The sequence below is a fragment of the Xyrauchen texanus genome, chromosome 14 (genome assembly GCF_025860055.1).
Source record: "Xyrauchen texanus isolate HMW12.3.18 chromosome 14, RBS_HiC_50CHRs, whole genome shotgun sequence".
In the NCBI taxonomy this organism is placed as follows: domain Eukaryota; kingdom Metazoa; phylum Chordata; class Actinopteri; order Cypriniformes; family Catostomidae; genus Xyrauchen; species Xyrauchen texanus.
This window is the reverse complement of record NC_068289.1, coordinates 26,541,423-26,564,551: the sequence shown is the minus strand read 5'-3', so window position 1 is coordinate 26,564,551 and position 23,129 is coordinate 26,541,423. Positions and strand designations below refer to the sequence as shown.

The 23,129-nt window shown below is 44.2% G+C and overlaps 1 protein-coding gene and 1 long non-coding RNA gene across 4 annotated transcripts in view; one reads left to right on the top strand and one right to left on the bottom strand.

Annotated features, from left to right (window-relative positions):
• The window catches only part of LOC127654997 (interleukin-1 receptor accessory protein-like 1-A), a 191,281-nt gene that overhangs the window by 165,638 nt on the left and 2,514 nt on the right, over positions 1–23,129 (top strand). Inside the window, exons 7-11 of one of the 3 annotated variants that reach the window (XM_052142586.1) lie at positions 4,697–4,829; positions 8,041–8,186; positions 11,768–11,914; positions 15,054–15,224; positions 20,062–20,106. In XM_052142586.1, the coding sequence (XP_051998546.1) occupies positions 4,697–4,829; positions 8,041–8,186; positions 11,768–11,914; positions 15,054–15,224; positions 20,062–20,106 (642 nt within the window). The remainder of the gene's footprint in view (positions 1–4,696; positions 4,830–8,040; positions 8,187–11,767; positions 11,915–15,053; positions 15,225–20,061; positions 20,107–23,129) is intronic. The other 2 variants (XM_052142588.1, XM_052142589.1) reach the window with 2 other exon arrangements.
• Positions 3,817–23,129, bottom strand: part of LOC127654998 (uncharacterized) — a 40,690-nt gene continuing 21,377 nt past the window's right edge. The window contains exons 2-3 of the long non-coding RNA XR_007971997.1: positions 4,680–4,763; positions 3,817–3,943 (exon numbers count right to left, since the gene is read on the bottom strand). This is a non-coding gene — a long non-coding RNA (uncharacterized LOC127654998). The remainder of the gene's footprint in view (positions 3,944–4,679; positions 4,764–23,129) is intronic.

The following is a 23,129-nucleotide window of genomic DNA, read 5'->3' as shown; positions in this document are numbered from 1 at the left end:
AGACTGGAGGTGAGGAGCAAAACGGGTGGCGCCCACAAGGAACAAGGACACAGGAACTGGGTAACAGAATACAAACATGAATAACGAACCGACACCATGCAAGACAATTACCACCCAGATAAAGGCAGCTAACAAGCAGTAGTGATTAGTAGCAGCTGACGGCAGTAGCGTAATCAGCTGGTGCTAAGCAACAAACGAGCACTACACACCCACACACCAGTAAACACACCAACAGATGACGGAATGAACACATGGATCGATGAACCGTGACAGTACCCCAGTGCCTCCTGGCACTCCCAGGAGAGCCTACCTGACGATTGTAATCCTCGATAAGGGAGTGATCCAGTATGTCCCTAGCAGGAACCCAACTCCTCTCCTCCGGACCGTAACCCTCCCAGTCCACCAAGTACTGGAATCCGCGTCCCCTCCGTCTAGAGTCCAGAATACGAATAACCGAATATGTAGGCTCCCTGTCTACGAGTCGCGGCGGTGGGGGAACCGGCATCGACAGATTAAGGTTAGACGGAAAAACCGGTTTCAATTTGGAGACATGAAAGGCGGGGTGAATTCTCCTGTACGCTGGAGGAAGTTTGAGACGGACTGTCACCGGACTAATGATCTTGGTGACAGTGAACGGGCCGATAGAGCAAGTTTATTAGACACGGAATGGAGCGGAATATTCTTAGTAGAAAGCCACACCTTTTGACCCACAACGTACACGGGAGGCTTTGACCGGTGGCGATCGGCCTTGGCCTTAGTGCGCACCCTCACCTGGAGCAGAGTCTCGCGGGCTCTGGTCCATGTGCGGTGGCACCTCTGGATGAAGGTGTGAGCAGAGGGGACCGCGACTTTGGATTCCAGACTGGGAAAAATAGGTGGCTGGTACCCTACGCTACCCTCAAATGGAGATAGGCCCGTGGATGACACTGGTAACGAGTTATGTGCGTACTCCACCCATGAGAGCTTCTGGCTCCAGGAGGAAGGATTTTGAGAAACCAAACATCGCAACACTCTCTCTAAGTCTTGGTTGGCACGCTCGGTCTGCCCGTTGCTCTGAGGATGAAACCCAGAAGAAAGACTGACAGTCGCCCCCAGTAAACGACAAAACTCTCTCCAAAATTTGGAAATAAATTGGGGACCCCTGTCCGAGACCACATCCATCGGGAGGCCATGTAGTCGAAAGACGTGATCTACAACAGCAACCGCTGTCTCCTTGGCAGACGGTAATTTAGGCAAGGGAATGAAATGGGCCGCCTTCGAGAATCGGTCCACTACGGTCAAAACGACCGAATTTAGGTTGGTAATTTGAGGTTGGTAAAGGCAGCTTCAGCTACACCAGACCACCTGAACGTAGTCTTGGAAGAGGTCAAGGCAGTCAGAGGAGCGGCTAGTTGGCTGAAATTGCGAATGAAACGCCGGTAAAAATTAGCGAACCCCAGGAACCTCTGTAGGGCCTTACGGGAATCTGGAGTTGGCCAATCCACCACAGCCTTAACCTTGTCGGGATCCATGCGCACCCCCTCGGAGGAGATGATATAACCCAGAAAAGGAACCGACTGAGCGTGGAACAAACATTTCTCCGCCTTGACAAAAAGCCCATTCTCTAACAGTCTCTGGAGCACTCGCCTGACGTGCTGAACGTGTTCCTGGAGAGAAGAAGAAAATATCAGTATGTCATCCAGGTAGACATATATGAACTGATCTACCATATCTCTCAGCACGTCATTGACAAGTGCCTGGAAAACCGCAGGGGAGTTAGACAGGCCGAACGGCATGACCAAATATTCAAAATGACCCCTGGGGGTGTTAAAAGAGGTTTTCCATTCATCCCCCTTCCTCATGCGGACCAAATGATAAGCGTTGCGTAAATCCAATTTTGTGAAGATGGATGCTCCCTGCAATCTCTCGAAAGCCGAAGACATCAACGGTAAAGGATAGGTATTCTTTACCATGATGTTGTTCAACCCTCGGTAGTCAATACAAGGTCGCAGAGAGCCATCCTTCTTACCCACAAAAAAGAACCCTGCCCCCGTTGGAGAGGAGGAGGGGCAGATGAACCCAGAGGCTAGAGAATCAGAAATATATTTCTCCATGGCCTCCCTTTCCGGAGCGGAAAGTGAGTATAACTTGCCTTTCGGCGGAGACATACCTGTCAGTAAATCAATGGCACAATCATAGGGACGATGCGGAGGGAGAGAAGCAGCCCGAGACTTACTGAACACTTCCCTCAGGTCAAGATACTCACATGGCACGTTAGATAGATCCGCGTGTTCATCCTGAAACACAACACAAGACACTGGAGAACACGCAGACATTAAACAAGAAGCATGACAATATTCACTCCAAGACAAAACAGAATTCCTGCACCAATTAATATGCAGGTTATGGAGTGCCAGCCAGGGATGGCCAAGTACCACAGGAGCAGAAGGGGAGTGGATTAAAAGGAACTCGATCTCCTCAGAATGGTTACCAGAGGTAACGAGTCTCACTACGGCCGTGGAGTGAGTAACAGAGGGTAACAGTTGGCCATTAAGTGCTACTACAGAAATGGGTTGAGGGAGTGTCACCACCGGTATCATGAGTCTCTGAGCGAAGTTAAAGTCTAGAAAATGTCCCTCTGCCCCCGAGTCTATCAAAGCCTAACAGTCAACGCTCTGAGCAGAAAGTTTTAAACTGACAGTGAGATGAGTGGCAGAAAAAGAGAATTTAGTCAAAACAGATCCACCCGTCAGTAACCTCTTACCTACTGGCAGGCGCTGGCTTTTACCGGACATTGGAGAGCAATGTGGCCAACGGCTCCACAATATAAGCACAATCCATTCTCTCTCCTTCTCTGCTTCTCCCTTTGCGATAGACGAGATCTGCCCATCTGCATAGGCTCAGGACCTGAAAAAGACTGCAATTTCCACAGCAGGAAAAGATGCGTTAGCCTGTGCAGCGACCGGCCAACCTCGCTGTGTTCGTGGTCCCCGTCGTCGTAATCGCGAGTCCACCAAAATGGCTAGGTCGATGAGCTTATCCACCCCCGTGGGTAATTCCATGGCATAGATTTCATCCTTGATGTGCTCAGAGAGTCCGTGTAAAAACATGTCCCATTGAGCCTCCAAATTCCAGCCACACTCCGCAGCCAAGGTGCGGAACTCAATCGAATAGTCCGTGACTGGACGATCTCCTTGGCGCAACTCCGTGAGAATGCGCGCTGCGTCTCTACCGGAGGCTGCACGATCAAAGACCTTTCTGAGCTCGTGTGAAAAGCTATCAAAAGAGTCACAACAAGGAAGTCGCTGTTCCCACACCGTAGTTCCCCAAGTCGCGGCTCTCCCCGATAAAAGTGTGATGACAATGATGAAGGTTGCAGAGAGATGTGCAGTGAACACTTTGCCAGAAATGAACGACATAATTGAGGCTCACCGGAATAAAACGCTGGAGGTGGAAGACGTGGTTCAGTAGCTCGAATGGTCTGCGCGACCGAAACAGGTGGACTTGTAGTTGCTTGACCTCGCACTGAAGCCGTCTCGGTTCTTAGCTGTTGCAACTGTGTGGTTAATTCGGAGACCTGGGTTACCAACGCCTGTATAGCACGACCCGTGGCCACCGCCTGTTCCTCCTGCTGTTGCATACGAGCCTCACTCCTAGATAGAATCTCCGTCAATTCGGTCACACTTGCTGGATTCATCTTGGGTCGGTTCGTTCTGTCACAGTGATGAGTCACGAGTCCAAGTGCAAGTGAACAGTTTATTAGAGATGGGAGTACAGGGAGAAACTCAAAACGCCGCGTTAAAGGCGGGCGACCTAGAAGTAACAATCAAGAAACGAGGTAAACAGAACTGGCATATGGCGCGAACACAAGTCAACGTCAGGATCCAATCTCCCAGACGATCCACAGAAGACTGGAGGTGAGGAGCAAAACGGGTGGCGCCCACAAGGAACAAGGACACAGGAACTGGGTAACAGAATACAAACATGAATAACGAACCGACACCATGCAAGACAATTACCAGCCAGATAAATGCAGCTAACAAGCAGTAGTGATTAGTAGCAGCTGACGGCAGTAGCGTAATCAGCTGGTGCTAAGCAACAAACGAGCACTACACACCCACACACCAATAAACACACCAACAGATGACGGAATGAACACATGGATCGATGAACCGTGACACCTAGTGGACAGTGTGGGGAAATTAAACATTTGGTTTGGTTTTCAAATCCAGACTCTCATTTTGCAATTGATAAAATCTTATCAGTTTGTTCAGAAAATTTATATACTAAATATCCTATGTATCTAAAGTGGCTATGTAGACATCATTATATTAATAACGTTACATAGTTATAGTAATGACGTAAGCATCAGTACAGGGCCGTAGCTAGTGGGGTGAAATGTGATAACAATTCTAGGAGCCCAAAGGTCCAGAGGGCCCCACAACAAATTCTGAACTGTATTTTTTATAGGAAAGGGGCCCAGGTTACCTTGCTACGGCCCTGCATCAGTATGATGCCAACAGACTGTATCTGTCATTGTGGAAATGTCCTGGTTGAAGAAAAAACCCTACTTGAATCTTACTGTTCAGACTAAAATGCATTACAATAAAAAATCTAAAATAAGTATAGCCTATCAGTGGCTTTATAAACACAGTATATATGGCCCTTAAGATGTTTGGTATGTATGTGTACTCACAAACCTCTCTGCCCTCTGCAGGAAGCATGCTGAACTTGACATGCAAAGCTTTCTTCGGGTACAGTGGTGACATCAGTCCACTTGTTTACTGGATGAAGGGCGAGAAGTTCATTGAGGACATGGACCAGAGTCGCATTCGAGAGAGTGAAATAAAGTAAGAAAGAACACAATGCAAACAACAGTAAAAATGTGTAGTTGTGACAAAAAAGTTGTGAGAACATGTAAACAGTAGAGTTGCATGTAAATTAACATAACAATAACATGGCTAGTAAAATGTGCAAGATCCATTCTCATATTTTTTTGGTGTGTGGATATGAGAGAGGTTCTTCTATATTGCCGCTTCAGTTCATAGATGTTCAAGTGTAATTTTTACTGGAAAGAGGACCACAAGGGTATAACTACCACAAGCCATTTGATAACTTTAAGTAATGCCACTGTGAGCCAATTGTGACCACTGGAACTTTTACTTCTCTCAGTCCTGTCAGTTCCCAGTCTCTCGCTCACTACGACGTTGTGTCGAAGAAGCGACACTAGGGGTCTCTCTTAAGCGCCGAATATACCTCTGATCTATGAAAAAAGGCCAATGAGAAGTTGGCAGACAAAATTTGCATGTCCCGCCCCCAGACATACGGGTATAAAGGTGGGGAAATATGTCTGTTTCATTCAGAAATTTTCTTCGTGCCGATGGTCATGTATGCAGCGAGCTGCGAGTCACACACCTGTTCCTCTACCTCTATTGGTGTGCTATTGGATCTGCGGCGCACTTCAGTGGCTTTCTCCTTCTCTGCACGGCAGTGCAGATTGCCCCTGGGCGCTTCAACAGCGCAAACTTTGTGTTAAAAGTGTTTGTTAATAGAGTGATTTCCTCAAAAGAGTATTTTCCTCTAAAAGAGCAATACACAGCGACGTTGAACGTCCTATTCAGGACGCGTCTTTATAAAGATGTCTTTCCGCCCCTGTATAGTTCCTGGATGCGGTAGAGTGCTCTCCGCTTCAGATGGCCACAGGTGCTGTCTCGTGTGTTTGGGCTGCGATAACACAGAGGCAGCCGTTGTGGATGGTTCATATGGTCACTGCGAGAACATGACCATGGCAACGTTTGCTTCAACCGAAGGAACGCCACTCCAGCTGCCCCCCGCGTTGCTCCTTCTCACGGGATTGAGGATGACGCAGCTGGCGATGGAGGCGATCTGGGGATGGCAGTGGGCTCGGTTTCGCCGGGTACACCCCTGCGAACCACCCGCCCCCCCGGCACACTCGTTGACTTCCGTCCGGCTCGAAGCAACAGCATGCCGAAGGGGAGGACCATGTACTGATATGCCTGGCCGTCTAACGCGAACCGTAGAAAGGCTCGATGTTGAGTCAATATTGAGACGTGGAAGTACGCGTCCTTCAGGTCTACTGCTGCGAACCAATCTAGATGCCGGACGCAAGTTAAGATGTGTTTTTGCGTGAGCATTTTGAATGGGAGTTTGTGCAAAGCCTGGTTGAAAACTTGCAAGTCCAAGATCGGTCATAAGCCGCCGACTTTCTTGGGTACGATTAAGTAAGGGCTGTAGAAACCCTTCTTCATCTCGGTTGGAGGGACAGGCTCTATAGCGTCTTTGAGTAAGAGGGTTCCGATTTCCGCGCGCAGTGATTTGGCATGTTCGCGGTGTACTGCGGTAAAGCGGATGCCCCTGAGGGGGTGGGGCTGGCAAACTGAATTGCTTAACCAAGTCGGATGGTCCTGGCCAGCCAGCGTGACAGGTTGGGAAGTGAAAGTCATTAATTCAAGCTCCGTGCTAGGGGCACTAACGGGACGATTATTTTTGACGTACCCGGCGGGCGGAGCAGGTAGTACGGCATACCGAGGCACTGGTGCTGAGAAAAGCACACCTGGCAGGGGGCAGTTTAGTGACTGAGGAGGAGGTCCGGTGGAGGCGTCCTCTAGACTAGTCAGAACTGGCCGGCCGGGGAAATGTCGTGGGCCTGAAGGAGTGGGGTCCGCGTCCAGAATGCCGGGACTGTTGAGGTGTGGCGGTAGAGAGCCGTGAGAACGGCATTTGCGGGCCAGTTGACCCAGAGACAAAGGAAATAACTATTTTATTGAGAATGTGGGTACCGGAAAATGAAATAAATTAAAACAAGGATTCTCCTCCCGGCCCTCCACAGGGGGATGGAGTCGTCTGCTTACCAGCTCCGGAGCAAACGTCTTGGTCTCTGGGTCGATTGTCTCAGGAGCGCATGGGAACCTTCCGGGTCCTCGAGGGGGTCCGTGAGATGGGGGGCGTGCGCTTCCTGTGGGGCGCTCGACGTTCCGATGACTTTATGGGGCATTGGGGGAAGGGTACATGCAGTCTGATACAGCTGGTTGTTTTGGCACGTCAAGTACCTGCCCGCTCCTGTGTCAGCAGTACACGTACACGGCTCAGCGCATGGCGGGATTTAAATTGGACCCCTAGTGTCGCTTCTTCGACACAACGAGACGTTGTGTCGGCTCAGTGACGTGGCCGGGAGGACACAACGTCTCGTTCCCTCCATCAGGGAATGGAGGTTACATCCATAACCTAGACGTTATGACACATTGAAGTTAAAGTGTATATTTTCTGTGCTACTAGTGTTATCAAATGAAAAAACAATTGCAAAAATCATTTTTTCAAACAGATTTCCCAAAACACAAAAGTACATGGAAATACCATGTTTTTATACATGTACCATGGTAATATCGTTTTTGGGCAAGTTCCAAAGTAAATCCATTTTCTTTAAGTACCTTGGCGTAATCATTTAGTATGGTATGACCATTTGTAATCATTCACCATGGCATAAATTAAAGTATGACATTCTTACCATCTGTTAATATTATAGTACGTTTTAAGAAATTAGAGCTTGTTTAAAAAATTTTTTTTTTTTAATCGCATGTTCAGTACGGTAGGTAGTAACGCACACTTAAAATGTTCAGCAAAATGTAGACAGTAGATTTTCAATTACTGATATCACAAGCTTGTATATGAGCCTATTTATATCCAGTAGGGGTGGTCGCTATGATGACACACTATTATTAATTCTCCTGTCTGAAAGAGAGCTGGATCAAAGCAGCGCTGAATACGTCCTAATAACTCAACCAAATGTACCGCACACCATGCGCTGAATGCATCTGCATTTACGGAGCAGCAAGGTTAGCAGATTTTAAATGAAATTTCAATTTCAAATGATTCAACCAGGACAAACAACAGAGTGAATGTGTTATTAATGTTAAATGAGAGCTCCATTTCTTTAGTGCTGACCAAACCCAGTGCAATTCCTTCCAACATGTTTAGTCTTTAAAAGCTGTTAAGTCTAAAATATCTCCTTTTTATAGCTCATTCTCATGCTCTCTTTGTCAGGACCATCAGAGAGCACCTGGGTGAACAGGAAGTGTCCATTACTCTGACCATAGATTCACTGGAGGAAGGAGATCTGGGGAATTATTCTTGTTATGCAGAAAACGGCAATGGGAGACGACAAGCCAGCGTACAGATCGGAAAACTAGGTAACATATTTAACCGTAACACAACTGGACTGGACAGTCATACATACCAGCAGCTACTAATCTAAAGGATTGTTCACCCAAAAATGAAACTTCTGTCATCCTTAATTCATTTCAAACCTGCATAACTTTCTTTCTTCTGTGGAACAGAAAAGGAGATGTTTTGAAGAATGTTGACGCTGCTCATTTCCATAAAAAAGCAGACAGTGATCCAAAAGGGACAAAAAAAACAACAGTCCAATAAAAATAGTCTGTGCAACTTGCACTTTTCCAAGTCCTCTGAAGTCATACAATAAATGTAAGTTGTTATTCGCTGAAAATCTTCCTCTGTTGCGTAGTTGTATAATCACATTCACACTATCACATATTCAAGCTTGACATGTCATGTCCAGTCATGAGACATGTAAAAAGAAAACCAATTGTGTTTACTGTAGCGTTAAGCCAGACGTAAACCACTTTGAATAAGCATATGTGTAACTGAGATTGGAGAGCTTGTATGTATATTAATTATACTTTTATTGTGCTTCTTTGAACTTTTTGGAGCTTGACAGCCCCTAGTCACTGTATGTTTTCATTGTATGGAAAAGAGCAGCACAGACTTTCTTCAAAGCGGCTCCTTTTGCGTTCCACAGAAGAAGGAAAAGTTAAACAGGTTTAGAACGACATGACTGAATTTTCTTTTTGGGGTAAAGTTTTGCTTTAATGTACTCTGGGATTTCTTTACATAAAACCGCACAGCATGTTCCTGTGTCTTCCTCCATGTCTGTATCTTTCTTTCTCTCTTTTAGGGAAATACATTGGCATCTAAAATTCACTCTCTTTTAGCAAGAGCCGCTTTGAAGGCATCCTATCTTCTCTTTTAATGGCATTTCAGAGGAGGAGACAGCTTCAGCAGTTCAGACACATTCTCTCCTTCTCAGCCCAACTCAAACTTCATTCAACTGTTCTCTTCTCACTCACATATATGAACAAATTAATACACACACACACACACACACATACTCTTTCAACTCATCTCAGTCATACACACACACTCCTGCAGATAATCTCAAAGTACACACACATACAAACCAAATCTCTCATATGCACACCCTCTCTCCTTCAGCTCACTGCTAAGCACACACACACACACACACACACACACACACACACACACACACACACACACACAATTTGTGAATCTGTCAGCGTCTCTGAAGCATTTAAGTGTATCTTGCGTGTTTTCCTCCATTAGCTCTAGCACTGCTGATTCACAGTGGAGTTCTGAACAATATGAACATCATTAGCACTTCATCAATCTGAAGTCATTTCTTATTTCTGTCCCCTCATGTATGTGTGTCCCCTTTTTCCTCTTGTTCATTTGTTCAAACCAATTTAGTGTGTGAATTCAGTCTGCACTAAATAATCCCTGCTGAAAAAGAAAACAGAATGAACTGGAATATATAGACTATCAATTAATTGCCAACGAAAGTCTTCATCAGCCAACTAACTAAGGACAATTGTATCTATGTGAACTGCTGTAGTTAATATAGGATGGACTTCAAAATCTTTGTTTAAACACAGGCCCTTAATACTCACCGGTACTTAGTTTAATCATTTTAAACCATGACTTGCATTGCACATAAATAAGTAATACTGGCATTATATTAATGTTGGTTAGTCAGAAGGGAACTGGCCCCCACAGTGAGCCTTCTTTCTCAAAAGATTATTTTTCTCAATTAACCAACATCTTATGAAGTTTTGTGTTCCTTACAACAGTCGCCTTTGGCTTGCTCACTGGGGTTCTAAATACAATAATTATTTAATTGTATTTATTTATATACACTATTTACAATCATATTTAATAATATTGCACAATGATGACTCTTTATAGATACAGTATTACAGTTTCAATGTCTGTTAAAGCATGATTTTCTATAAAGCTGCTTTGAAACGATGTTTGTTGTGAAAATAAAAATTACTTGACTTTATTTTTTATAATATGGGCAGGTTTATTCTGGTATTCTGGTATACATAGCCACAATATACAACAGTAAAACATAGCTGGTGAAGCTGGTCTACCAGCATTGTCTTTCTGGTGAAACAGGTTGACTAAGGGTTCGTTCACACGAAACATTTTATGTGTCCATCTACACTGTTGGACATCTGGTTTGTTTGTTTTTTCCAATGTATTGCATCCCATGCTGCTGACTAGCATACAAAACACAACATACAGTACTGTGCAAAAGTTTTAGGCACTTAAGATGTTTCACGAAAATATTTGTCTTAAGATGGTTATTTATACCTTCAGCTTAAGTGTGTCAATAGGAAAAAAATAAATGTTAGACTCCCAAACATTACTTTTGCAAACAGAAAGATTAGAATAGTAGAACAGGGAGCCCTGAAACAGATGGCATTGCCCCCACAAAGCCCCCCCACTGAACATAGAGTCAGTCTGGGATTACATAAAGAGACAGAAGCTATTGAAACAACCTAAAAACAACTGTGGTGAATTCTCCAAGAAGCTTGGTACGTCCTATCTGGCAACAACCAATAAAAACTGTGTCCAGGTGTACCTAGGAGAATTGGGGCTGTTTTAAAGGCAAAGGTGGCCACATCAAATATTGATTTAGCTTTTTTATGTTTAATGGATTTAGTATGCTGTTAATTGATAAATTAAAACTATTTATGGCATTATTTTTGAAGACATCCTCACTATGCAACATTTTTCACTAGTGCCTATGTAACCCGCACAAGAAGAGACAGTCACAATGTAGAGTCAAACTGCGTTTATTGCAGGCAAAGCAAAAGTACAAATAGGGCAAATCCAGAAGAGAGTGGTCGAGGGGAGCGTAAGGTCGAAGCCGGGGAATCAGGATATGGCAACGGGGCAAAACTACAAAAGAGTGGTTGAGGAAAGCGTAAGGTCGAAGCCGGGGAAGTCAGAATAGCAGAACGGGTAAACAAGTGAGTTGAATAGACAGGGGAGCTAGGGGAACACTAGAGCTGGCAAAGCGAAGGGGTAAACTAAACAATAACCAACAAGAGTGAAACGAAAGGGTTGTGATATATATAGGGGAGAAAACGAGCGGTGCAGGTGAAACGAATAACCAGGTGATTGGGACGAGTACAGGTGAAACTAATACTCTGGTGATTGGGAGCGTGCATGAGAGCCAGAGGGGGGTGATTGGGAGTGAGCGTGTGAGCTCGGGGAGCGAGCCTGTGAGCTCGATGAAGCGGGGAGAACAAGAGGAGCGGGGTTCGTTACAGCCTAAAATGTTTGGACAGTACTGTACGTCTGCATTTTCTGTATAGTCATTATATGAGAGTGTACAGTATATCAAATTAGCTTTGGACATTCTTTGAAGTACCTTTGGAGTACCCTATGAAAACACATCAATGTGGTAATCCCACAGTACAATGGTTTATATCCAAGTACTTTGTTATATTGGATCCCATTTTTTACAAGGAGCTGAGGAGTTGAAATGTAGGCTATATGCTAACATTTATGTTTTCTAGTATACATTGTCAGTTTAGAGAACTTTATATTAATTTGTTCTTCTGTATCTCTCTCTCTTGTTTATTTCTGTTTTTCTACCTCACAGTAGAGCTGATGTACACTGTGGAGTTGGCTGGTGGGTTGGGTGCGATTCTGCTACTGTTGGCCTTGTTATTGTCTTTATATAAGTGTTACAGGATTGAGCTGCTGCTCTGCTACAGACATCATTTTGGAGGGGAGGATACAGACGGAGGTAAACACTAAACACACTCCCCCTGCTGGAGTTACTGAGTTTAGCACTGCAACAATTACTATTCATTTCTGATTATTACTATGTAAGCATAATTCTAATCAAATATACTTACTTTCAACAGAAGCATTGTAATATTCCTTTAAAAAAATTGTTAAAACGGTTCTTGGCTCTTTCTTTATTCCTTCTTTCTCTTCCTTATCATACGTTAATTCTTTTAACCTAATTTTCATTTTTAAATCCTTATGTTATTCCTAAATGTCTTTTTTTTTTTTTTCAAATATTTTTTATGTTGAAAAACACCCTTTTTATGATTTTAAAAGGTAATTTAAGTTGCTGTTCTGCTGCAGTCCAATATGCATTGCCATTTAGTTGTCATTAAGTTGTTGCAAGATTAACATAAAAGTTTAAAAAAGAAAAACAATGTGTGCACAGTGGTCTAACATCGCTCGACAATGTCATTTGAGATAGCCAATCAAATAGATAAAGTTTTAATTGAGACTTAAATTTAAGCAGGAAGCTTGTGGATTATTCCAGTGCCGTGCATCAGCAAGCAGTTCAGGTTAAGAGTGTTTGAGTCATGTGAGATGTAAGTATCCAGTGTTGTATAAAATATCCATTTGTCATACTTGAGTTAAAGTAAAGATACCTTCATGGAAATTGACTCCAGTAAAAGTTAAAGTAGCTAATGAGAAAACGACTTAAGTAAAAGTATTAAAGTAACTGATCTTAAATTTACTTAAGTACCAAAAGTACAAGTAAATTGCATAAATTACAGAACAGTTGCTGATAAATGGGAATTTATGTGATTGGTGGTGCTCATAATTTACTCACCCTCATGCCATCCCAGATGTATGACTTTCTTTCATCAGCAGAACACATACAAATATTTTTAGACGAATATTTCAGCTCTATAGGTCAATTCAATGCAAGTGAATGGTGGTCAGACATTTAAAGTAACAAAAAGCACATTAATGGAGCATAAAGTTATCCATACTACTACAGTGGTTAAATCCATGTCCTCTGAAGAGATTCATTTGGTTTTGGGTGAGAACAAACCAAATTGTAACTCATTTTCACTGTATGTCTTGCCATTGCAATCTCTAGGCACAATCGTGATTTCAAGCTTGATTTCACTTTCTAGAGCTCAACGCATGCGCAGAGCCCTAGATGGCACTATAGGAAGTGTAATCGAGCTTGAAATCTTGATCACCAAGGAGACTGCTAATGTCAAGATTTATAGTCGAAAAAGGAGTTATATTTTCATCTGCAAAAAACACAGAAAACAACTTAGCAACAGCATTGTAACAACCTGGCAATGACATACTGTAGCAATGCGCCAAACACACAGCAGAGATCACTAATGCCTCCTACACACTACACAACTTTCAAAGATGTTGGATCGTGGTATCATTCATATTACACAACTGTCTGTCTTGTCATGGAAGTCAAAGTATTTTCAAATTACATGACGAATCGGCGACGGGTGAACACATTACAAATCATTTCACTATTGACGAATCCCCGACAACTATGCCTGGACTCCAAATTACGTTTCACAACAGAGTACACGCGAGAAGAGATACGAGATATGAAAACAAATGCATGATCATATGTTATGCATTTCAGAATATGATGTGTGTTTTTAATCGCCTTTACATAATGTGTAAAGGCATCATATATTTTATTGGTTACAATATGAAAAACTACCTCCTACTGAAAAATCTACCTATTTGCTTACCTGACTGTCCAAGAAAATTACTTACACCTCTGTAAGTACCTAACTAAAACACTGTTTTATGATTTAAATGTTGTACCGACCAACATTAATTTCCAAGGGTGCAAACTATTCACTATTTTAAAACATTTGCCGTTTTTAATAAAAAAATATTTTATGTACAGTACATGATTTGTATGTTATTCATAATTATGAATATGAAAAAATTAATGGAGCAGTTTTCAGCATGTCAGTATCTGCCGTTTTTAATAAAAAAATATTTTATATACAGTACATGATTTGTATGTTATTCATAATTATGAATATGAAAAAATTAATGGAGCAGTTTTCAGCATGTCAGTATCTGCCGTTTTTAATAAAAAAATATTTTATATACAGTACATGATTTGTATGTTATTCATAATTATGAATATGAAAAAATTAATGGAGCAGTTTTCAGCATGTCAGTATCTGGCAGGTTTTTGAAGGAGCTTTTTAAGAAAAGTATCTATAAAAAACACAAAGTAGCATCATGTATTTTTTGTATATTTTTTAAGCAGCTCTTTTTAATTCAACACCCGTGACCCCCCACCCCCAAAATGATTTGGTCCCCCACCAATGTTCAATATATGGTTACGGCCGGGGTTCCACTTCTGTCAGCCAAGAACAGAAAGATGAGGCTTGGCAGACAGAAGTGGAACCCAACGTGGTCTTCTGCTATTGTAGCCCATTTGCCTCAATGTTTGACATTCTGAGATGCTATTCTGCTCACTACAATTGTGCAGAAGTGTTATCGGAGATACCGTAGCCTTTCTGTCATCTCAAACCTGGCCATTCTCCGTTGACCTCTCTCAACAAGGAATTTCCATATGCAGCACTGCCACTCACTGGATGTTTTTTTGTTTTTGGCATTATTCTTTGTAAACTCTAGAGACTGTTGTGCTTGAAGATCCCAGGAGATCAGCAGTTACAGAAATACTCAAACCAGCCCGTCTCACCCCAACAATAATACCATGGTCTAATTCACTGAGATAAAATTTTTTTCCCCCATTCTGATGGTTGATGTGAAAATTAACTGAAGCTCCTGACCCATATTTACATGATTTTATGCATTGCAGTGCTACCACATGATTGGCTGATTAAATAATCGCATGAATAAGTAGGTGTACTGGTGTATCTAATAAAGTGGTCAGTGAATGTATTTTAACTTTTTAATTGATATGAAGTGACAAGGCAAACTACAGGGCACTGTTCATTGTAATTGATGCAGAATTGCATTTTGCATATTTTTTGCAGTTTTTATGAGATTGCAGTGCAATATTGTCTCTTTTTATGACTTCCATGATTAATGTTAATTGGTGTAGTTTTCTCTTATGGAAATATTGTAATAAAGAATCATTTTCAAATTCTTTCTTTTACCCTCAGATAATAAAGAGTATGATGCATACCTTTCCTACAGTAAGGTGGAACTGGATCAGTGGGGTCAGGAATTACAGGAGGAGGAGCGCTTTGCTCTTGAGATCCTCCCAGATGTTCTGGAGAAACACTACGGCTACAAACTCTTCATCCCGGATCGAGATCTAATCCCTACCAGCAGTATGTGCAGATTGAGTGTTTTGTGTGTGTGATCATGTCTTTGTTAGTGTGACTGTAAATGTATTCTCATTCAATGTTTAAAACATTTTCACAGGTAACAGCCAGTTCATAAAATTTCAGGAATAATCATAGGGAGTATTGCTTATGAAGTTTTAGGAGCATTTTCTGGAAATCACAATTATCCCTAAAGAAAGCAGCTTAGACACTGATTTTACAAACAAAACTCATTATACAGAACTAATGAAAATTGCTTTATCATTCATAATAGAGTATGGAATTTTCAACTCGTAAACATGGCAGGAGTGTACTGGATTTACCTTGCTTTCTAATACTGTAATGATTACCCTGTCTTGTCTCTCTGTTGCCCTCTTGTTTTCCATCTTGTCACTTTTTCACTTAGTTTTCACTTTGTTCCCTTATTTAACTCCATAGTCCACCCTGTCTTGTTTCACTGTTGCCCTCTTGTTTTCCTTATCTCTTTTAGTTGTCACTTTAGTCCCGTATTTGATTCCATAACCCTCTGTTAGCGTTCGTGCTCATGTTCATTGTTTACACCTGCACTTGTTAATTTGCCTTTGGTTTCTGTTAATCACCTTGTTATCCTGTTTGAGTTCTGTTCTTTCATTGGCCACCTATCCTATGTTTGTGTATTTATACCCCGTGTCTTTGTTCTGTCTTTGTCGATCGTTGTTTGGTGTAAACCCGGTATGTGTTCCCTGCCCAAGTTCTCCGTTTGATCCTTCGTGTTTTAGTTAACTGTTTTATGCTTTATTTCCCCATCGTGGGTTGTTTGTTTGTGTTTCTCTTCTGTTTATTCAAATAAAGCCTCAGCTGCGTTTGGATCCGTAACTCCTCGTCTGCCTCGTTACTCCAACATTACAGAACGATCGACCGCACATGGATCCAGCAGCTATCCGAGCCAAATGTCGGCTGCTCAATTTGCAGCAAGAGCACTACTCGCTCGTAGACCACGCTCGCTACTTCCTCCTCCTGGCCAACGCTACTGACTTCCCGGACTCTGCGCTGATGGTCTTCTTCAGGGATAGCTTAAATCCCTCGCTGAGGGAGCAGGTGCCACAGGCAACGCCCGGCAGCACTCTCCGCGACTACCTGGAGATGACCCTACTAGCGTGCAGCTCACCGCACCCTGTCACACCAGCCCCACCTGTCAGCGAGCCTGCCCCCACGCCGGTCGCCTTCCTTGAGCCAGCGCCTGTAGCCTCGACCGTCCCTGAGCCAGCGCCTGTAGCCTCGACCGTCCCTGAGCCAGCGCCTGTAGCCTCGACCGTCCCTGAGCCAGCGCCTGTAGCCTCGACCGTCCCTGAGCCAGCGCCTGTGGCCTCGACCGTCCCTGAGCCAGCGCCTGTGGCCTCGACCGTCCCTGAGCCAGCGCCTGTGGCCTCGACCGTCCCTGAGTCAGCGCCTGTGGCCTCGACCGTCCAAGAGCCAGTGCCCAAAGCCACGACCGTCCCTGAGCAGGTGCCAGTAGCCACGACCGTCCAAGAGCCAGTGCCAGTAGCCTTGACCGTCCAAGAGCCAGTGCCAGTAGCCATGACCGTCCAAGAGCCAGCGCCTCTCGAGCCTTCCAGGCCTCCTCCTCCCGAGCTTTCCAGAGCTCAGCCATCCGAGTTTCCCGAGCTTTCCAGAGCTCAGCCATCCGAGTTTCCCGAGCTTTCCAGAGCTCAGCCATCCGAGTTTCCCGAGCTTTCCAGAGCTCAGCCATCCGAGTTTCGAGCTTTCCAGAGCTCCGCCATCCGAGTTTCGAGCTTTCCAGAGCTCCGCCATCCGAAGTTTCGAGCTTTCCAGAGCTCCGCCATCCGAGTTTCCCGAGCTTTCCAGAGCTCCGCCTCCCGAGCTTTCCAGAGCTCCGCCTCCCGAGCTTTCCAGAGCTCCGCCTCCCGAGCCTTCCAGAGCTCCGCCTCCCGAGCCTTCCAGAGCTCCGCCTCCCGAGCCTTCCAGAGCTCCGCCTCTCGAGCCTCTCGAGTCTTCCAGGACTCCGCCTCTCGAACCTACCAGGGGTCCGCCCCTCAAGCCTCTCGAGCCTCCCAGAGCTCCACCTCCTGAACCTCTCGAGCCTACCAGGGCTCCGCCCCCTAAACCTCCTACGGCTCCACCCCCAGAGCCTCTCGAGCCTCCTGCAACTCCGCCTACGGGGCCTCCTACGGCTCCGCCTCCAGAGCCTCCGATTGCTCCGCCTCTCGATCCACTCAAGCCTCTGACGGTTCCGCCCCCAGAGCCTCTTGAGCCTCCTACGGCTCCGCCTCTCGAGCCTCTCGAGCCTTCCAGGGCTCCGCCTCTCGGGCCTTCCGGAGCTCCGCCTCTCGAGCCTCCCAGGGCTCCGCCTCTCGAGCCTCCCAGGGTTCCGCCTCTCAAGCCTCTCGAGCCTCCCAGGGCTCCGCCTCTCGAGCCTCCCAGGGCTCCGCCCCTCAAGCCTCTCGAGCCTCCCAGGGCTCCGCCCCTCAAGCCTCCCAGGGCTCCGCCCCTCAAGCCCCTCGAACCTCCCAGGGCTCCGCCCCTCAAGCCTCCCAGGGCTCCGCCCCTCAGGCCCCTCGAGCCTCCCAGGGCTCCGCCCCTCGAGCCTTCCAGGGCTCCGCCCCTCGAGCCTTCCAGGGCTCCGCCCCTCGAGCCTTCCAGGGCTCCGCCCCTCAAGCCTCTCGAGCCTTCCAGGGCTCTACCCTTCAAGCCCCTCGAGCTTCCCAGGGCTCTACCCTTCAAGCCTCTCGAGCCATCCACGGCTCTGCCTTCCGAGCCTCCTCCAGAGCCTCCTACGGCTCCGCCTCCAGAGCCTCCAGCGGCTCCGTCTCCTGAGCCTTCCTTGGCTCCGTCTCCTGTGCCTTCCTCAGCTCCGTCCCCGGAGCCTTCCAGGCCTCCGCCTCAAGAACTGTCTACGGCGCCACCGCCCTCAGCTCCGCCTCCTGAGCCTCCAGAGCCTCCCTCTGCTCCGCCTCCTGAGCTTTCCAGGGCTCCGCCCCCCGAGCCTCCTACGGCTCCGCCTCCAGAGCCTTCTAGGGCTCCGCCTCTAGAACCTCCTTCGGCTCCGCCTCCTGAGCCTCCCTCAGCTCCGCCTTCTGAGCCATCTACGCCATCGCCTCCCCCGGCTCCACCTCCCGAGCCTCCCTCGGCTCCGCCTCCAGCCTTCCACGGCGCCGCCTCCCAAGCCTTCTACGGCTCTGCCCACAGGGTACACCATGGCTCTGCCTGCCTCTGCTCCGCCCCCAGGGTCTCCTGCGGCCCTGCCTATGCCTCCTCGTGGCGCCGCCACCCAAGTCTTCGACTGCCCCGCCTCAGAGGTCCTCCTTGGCTCCGCCTCACGCGGCTCCGCCAGCTCCCCAGTGGCCACACCTCCCAGGTCCCCTGAACCGGCCATTGGCCCACGACCACCTCCCAGGCCACCGAAGCTGGCCTCTGTCCTGTGGCCTCCTCCCAGGCCTCCTGACCCGGTCCCTGTCTTGTGGCCTCCTCCCAGGGCTTCTGACCCTGTTCCCGTCCTGTGGCCTCCACCCAGGCCTCCTGCCCCTGTTCCTGAGTCCTCTTCCCTGGCCTCCTGACCCAGTCCCTGCCCAGTGGCCTCCTCCCAGGCCCCCGACCCGGTCCCTGTCCTTGCCAAGTGGCCAGCTCCGGGCCATCTAAACCGGCCTCTGTTCTGCGGCCACCTGACCCTGGTCCCTTGACACACCCCCATAGACTGCTTGCCTGCCCTCTCGGCCTCCATGGTCTATCTATCTACCCTCTCCACCTCCCTGGACTGCCTAATGGCCCCCATGGACTTCCTGCCTGCCCAGTGTACCCCCTGGTCCGCCCATGTGCCCACTTGTCTCTGTCTGTTTGCCCCTGGTGCCCTCATTTGGGTTTTTCTTTGTGGGTCTTTTTCGGTCTTTTGTTGTTTTGATCGTCTGGAATCCGATCCTTAAGGGGGGGGCTATGTAATGATTACCCTGTCTTGTCTCTCTGTTGCCCTCTTGTTTTCCATCTTGTCACTTTTTCACTTAGTTTTCACTTTGTTCCCTTATTTAACTCCATAGTCCACCCTGTCTTGTTTCACTGTTGCCCTCTTGTTTTCCTTATCTCTTTTAGTTGTCACTTTAGTCCCGTATTTGATTCCATAACCCTCTGTTAGCGTTCGTGCTCATGTTCATTGTTTACACCTGCACTTGTTAATTTGCCTTTGGTTTCTGTTAATCACCTTGTTATCCTGTTTGAGTTCTGTTCTTTCATTGGCCACCTATCCTATGTTTGTGTATTTATACCCCGTGTCTTTGTTCTGTCTTTGTCGATCGTTGTTTGGTGTAAACCCGGTATGTGTTCCCTGCCCAAGTTCTCCATTTGATCCTTCGTGTTTTAGTTAACTGTTTTATGCTTTATTTCCCCATCGTGGGTTGTTTGTTTGTGTTTCTCTTCTGTTTATTCAAATAAAGCCTCAGCTGCGTTTGGATCCGTAACTCCTCGTCTGCCTCGTTACTCCAACATTACAAATACACACTACAAAGTAATGAAATAATTTGTAATTAAAGTCTAATTAAACCTCCTCATCAGCAGTAATATGACCAGAAAGCCTTATGTTAACTAGAAAATAGCTTTGCTTATATAAAAGAAAAAAAGGAATATATTTGTGAAAACTTTCTTTAAAATAAAAATATGTTGTTCATGAATTTAATATTCTCAAATGCTGATTGATAGTTTAATAATGCTATTAAACATTTTAAAAATATTTTCATTGTAAGCCATCAGAGCCTGTTTACATGACCCTATGTTTTTGTTTGCATCATTATTTTATGCCTGTGTTAAGTGTTTTGCCCTGTATGTGTGCCATGTCTGAAAGCTGAATGTTTATGTCCAGGTATGAGCCGTGAACATTACCAGGATGACACACATCTTCTTAGAGGTACAGCTTTATTTTAATGCAAAAACACTGACAACTGAGCACACATGTACAGTGAACACGCATATAATCTGTATATTGTTTTTTTGATCTGTTCATGAATGAATGAGGTTGTTGTGTCTTAAATGTGTGTTTGTCTTGAATTATCCGTATACTTTTCTGTCCCATATAATCAGATATGTTGGATTGCAAATAATTATTTTCTTTATCACTATTTTGTCTTGTTTCTCAGTAAAAAAAAAATTCTAAACATCCTTAAAACAAGATACATTTACTTTAGAAGAAAACTGTGTAAAATAGGGTAGACCGAGTACAGCTGTAACACTGCAAATATTTTCCTTCTAGTGTAAGTTTGAACTCTTATTTTTAGTAAGCAGTTTTACATAGTCACGATCCCCTGTTGTCTGCCCCGTGTTTCATTTGTCAACTGTCATAAACTACACTTCCCATAATTCCCTGCCCTTATCATTGCCTTTCATTCATTGTTCTCACCTGTGTCTCGTTTGATCATCACTCTCCCTGTGTACTTAAACCCCGTTGTTTGTTCAGTCCCTGTCGGTTGTTGAATGGATTTGTTTGTTCTTTTGTAATGTTACCTTTGCCCTCCATGGATGTTTCTCCAGCCTCTGTACTTTTTGGATGTTTTTTGTGTTTTCGTTTTGTTTTCCCATCGTGGACGTTTCATTTGTTTGTCTTTATCATTTTCAATAAAAACAGCATTTAGATCCTCACCCCTCATCTGCCTTCACCTGTCTGCGTAACACATAGCATCCTCTCTCTGTGTGGAAAATGTGAAGACCATAGAACAAATTGATGATAAAGTATTAGTGAATATCAGTTTTGGGGGTAATGTTTTCATTTTCTACTCCTCTTTCATTGTGAATAAATAATTAATTCTGAATGACCGTGAAATGAAACTTTGCTTGTTGTTATTAGTGATTCGTCTACCTTCAGTTAATGTATTTTGAGAAAATCTGTAGCTGGTACAGATGTAACTGTACCTGCTACATAAGAAACATGGTTGCCAATACTCCTAGGGTTTTGTTACCTTTTATTCATCTAAGCTTTCTGACTAAGTAAGCAAAACAAATTAGATAGACAGACAGAAATTAGTATTTTGGTTTGTTTGCATGTGTGTTCATGTCAAAGGATACCTTGTATCAGGGAGAGGAAAACTAGATTATTTCCATCTGATGTGTTAGAAATTAGTACAGTTATTTACTAACAGTTAGTTCCGGTCCTCGAATCTGATTGGACGGGAGACGTTCCATGAGTACTGATGTTTCACACTATCAGCACTAGGACGCTTCACTGTTTGTATCACTCTGCTTGTGTTTGTGGCATTCTAAACTAAACTGTAAGAGCAGTGCAGATGTGTAAAGGAGCTAGATGTGTGTCTTTTCATTTTTTCCATTGAGATTGAAGATTTTAGCCAGCAGGTAGTAACAAAAGACTATTTTTATGTGTAATAAGCCAGTAAGGTTTGATTGAGTCAGCCCACAGTTTCTTTTAAGTCGTTGGCATTGTCTCTCACTCCATAATCACTCGGATTACAACAACATTACAGCTGGGAAATTCAGTTAAACTAACAGCTTCAGCATTAAGCCTTATCACAGCTGAGAGACACAACAGATGGAGTAATCAAAAATATACTCTAGGTGCTTACCTAATACCAGAGTTTCCACATTGTGAGGAGATGTAATGAACAGTTTCTATTGTCAATGACTCTTGCGCCAAAATAGCCAAAATAATCATGGGGGACCCCTGCTAGGACAGCAATTTTTACACATAGAAAATAGGATGTATTTGATAAGAATTTATATACTCTTCAGCAAGCTGACAAACACTACACAGCTGCAGCTTAGGAGTCACGATAGACACAGGAAATCACACAAGCTCAATTGCTCTCTTTCTGTCTCTTTCTATCTCTCTCACTGTCTCTCTCTCAAACACACACACATCCTTGTTTCTCCAATAAAAACAGCTTAACCCATCATTACTAGTTGTGAAGTGACTTTTTTTTTGTTTGTTTTTTTTGGTTTGTGCGCATCTTTTGAACTAACAACGGCAGATCCAGATCCGTCGTGTAAGAAAGTAGTTTTATGCACAAATGCAGTTTTTTTGTGACAGAACAAATTTTTGATATACTTTTATTGAATTTTTTTATAGGGCTGTCAATCGATACAAACTTTTTTGAATTAATGACATGGTGTCCCAATTAATTAATCGCGATTAATCGCATATACAAATATTTGCTGAGAAAGCCCTCATATAACAATAATTCTATATATAATGATGAAATAATTATACATAATTATACATTTTATTTATATATATATATATATATATATATATATATAAATAAAATAAAAAAAATCAGATAATTAAAAAGCATTACATTCTTGTGGCAGAATTTCATCATTGATAAGACAATACAAAAAGCGGCTTTAGAATACAATATATTGTTTACTACCATATTATTGATCTTAAGTCAATCATTGGCATACAGTTCACAGCAATCCATTTCACAAGTGAATTTGTCAATCAGTTGGAGATTTATTATGAGGGCTTGTTTAAGGACCCGTCAATGTACACCTGCGTCAGACATTTTTATTTTTTTTAGAAACAAGCCAGGGGTATACGTAGTACAAAATACTACAGATATATTTTACAATAATGCCAAGACATTATATTCATTACATAGAGCAATGGATTTCAATGCTTTGAAGTTGTTGGAGGTACAAAGAGTATTTCAATAATATTTTAAGTCTTTACAAAAAAGTGCAAATAGGGGCTTTATAGACATAAATGTACACTTATGTATAAAAAAAACATGGCAAGAAAAATAAACTGATTAATCAGAAAATATTAACTTAAGTTATTAAAACTGTGAAAACCAAATAAAACCTCTTTATAAAGCAAAGAAAAACTAGTTAAAATAGAGGTACGTATAAACAAACAAAATTTTCTCCAAAATACTACAGCGTGGACACATTCCCAAAAAAAGGTGAGGGGCAGATTCATCT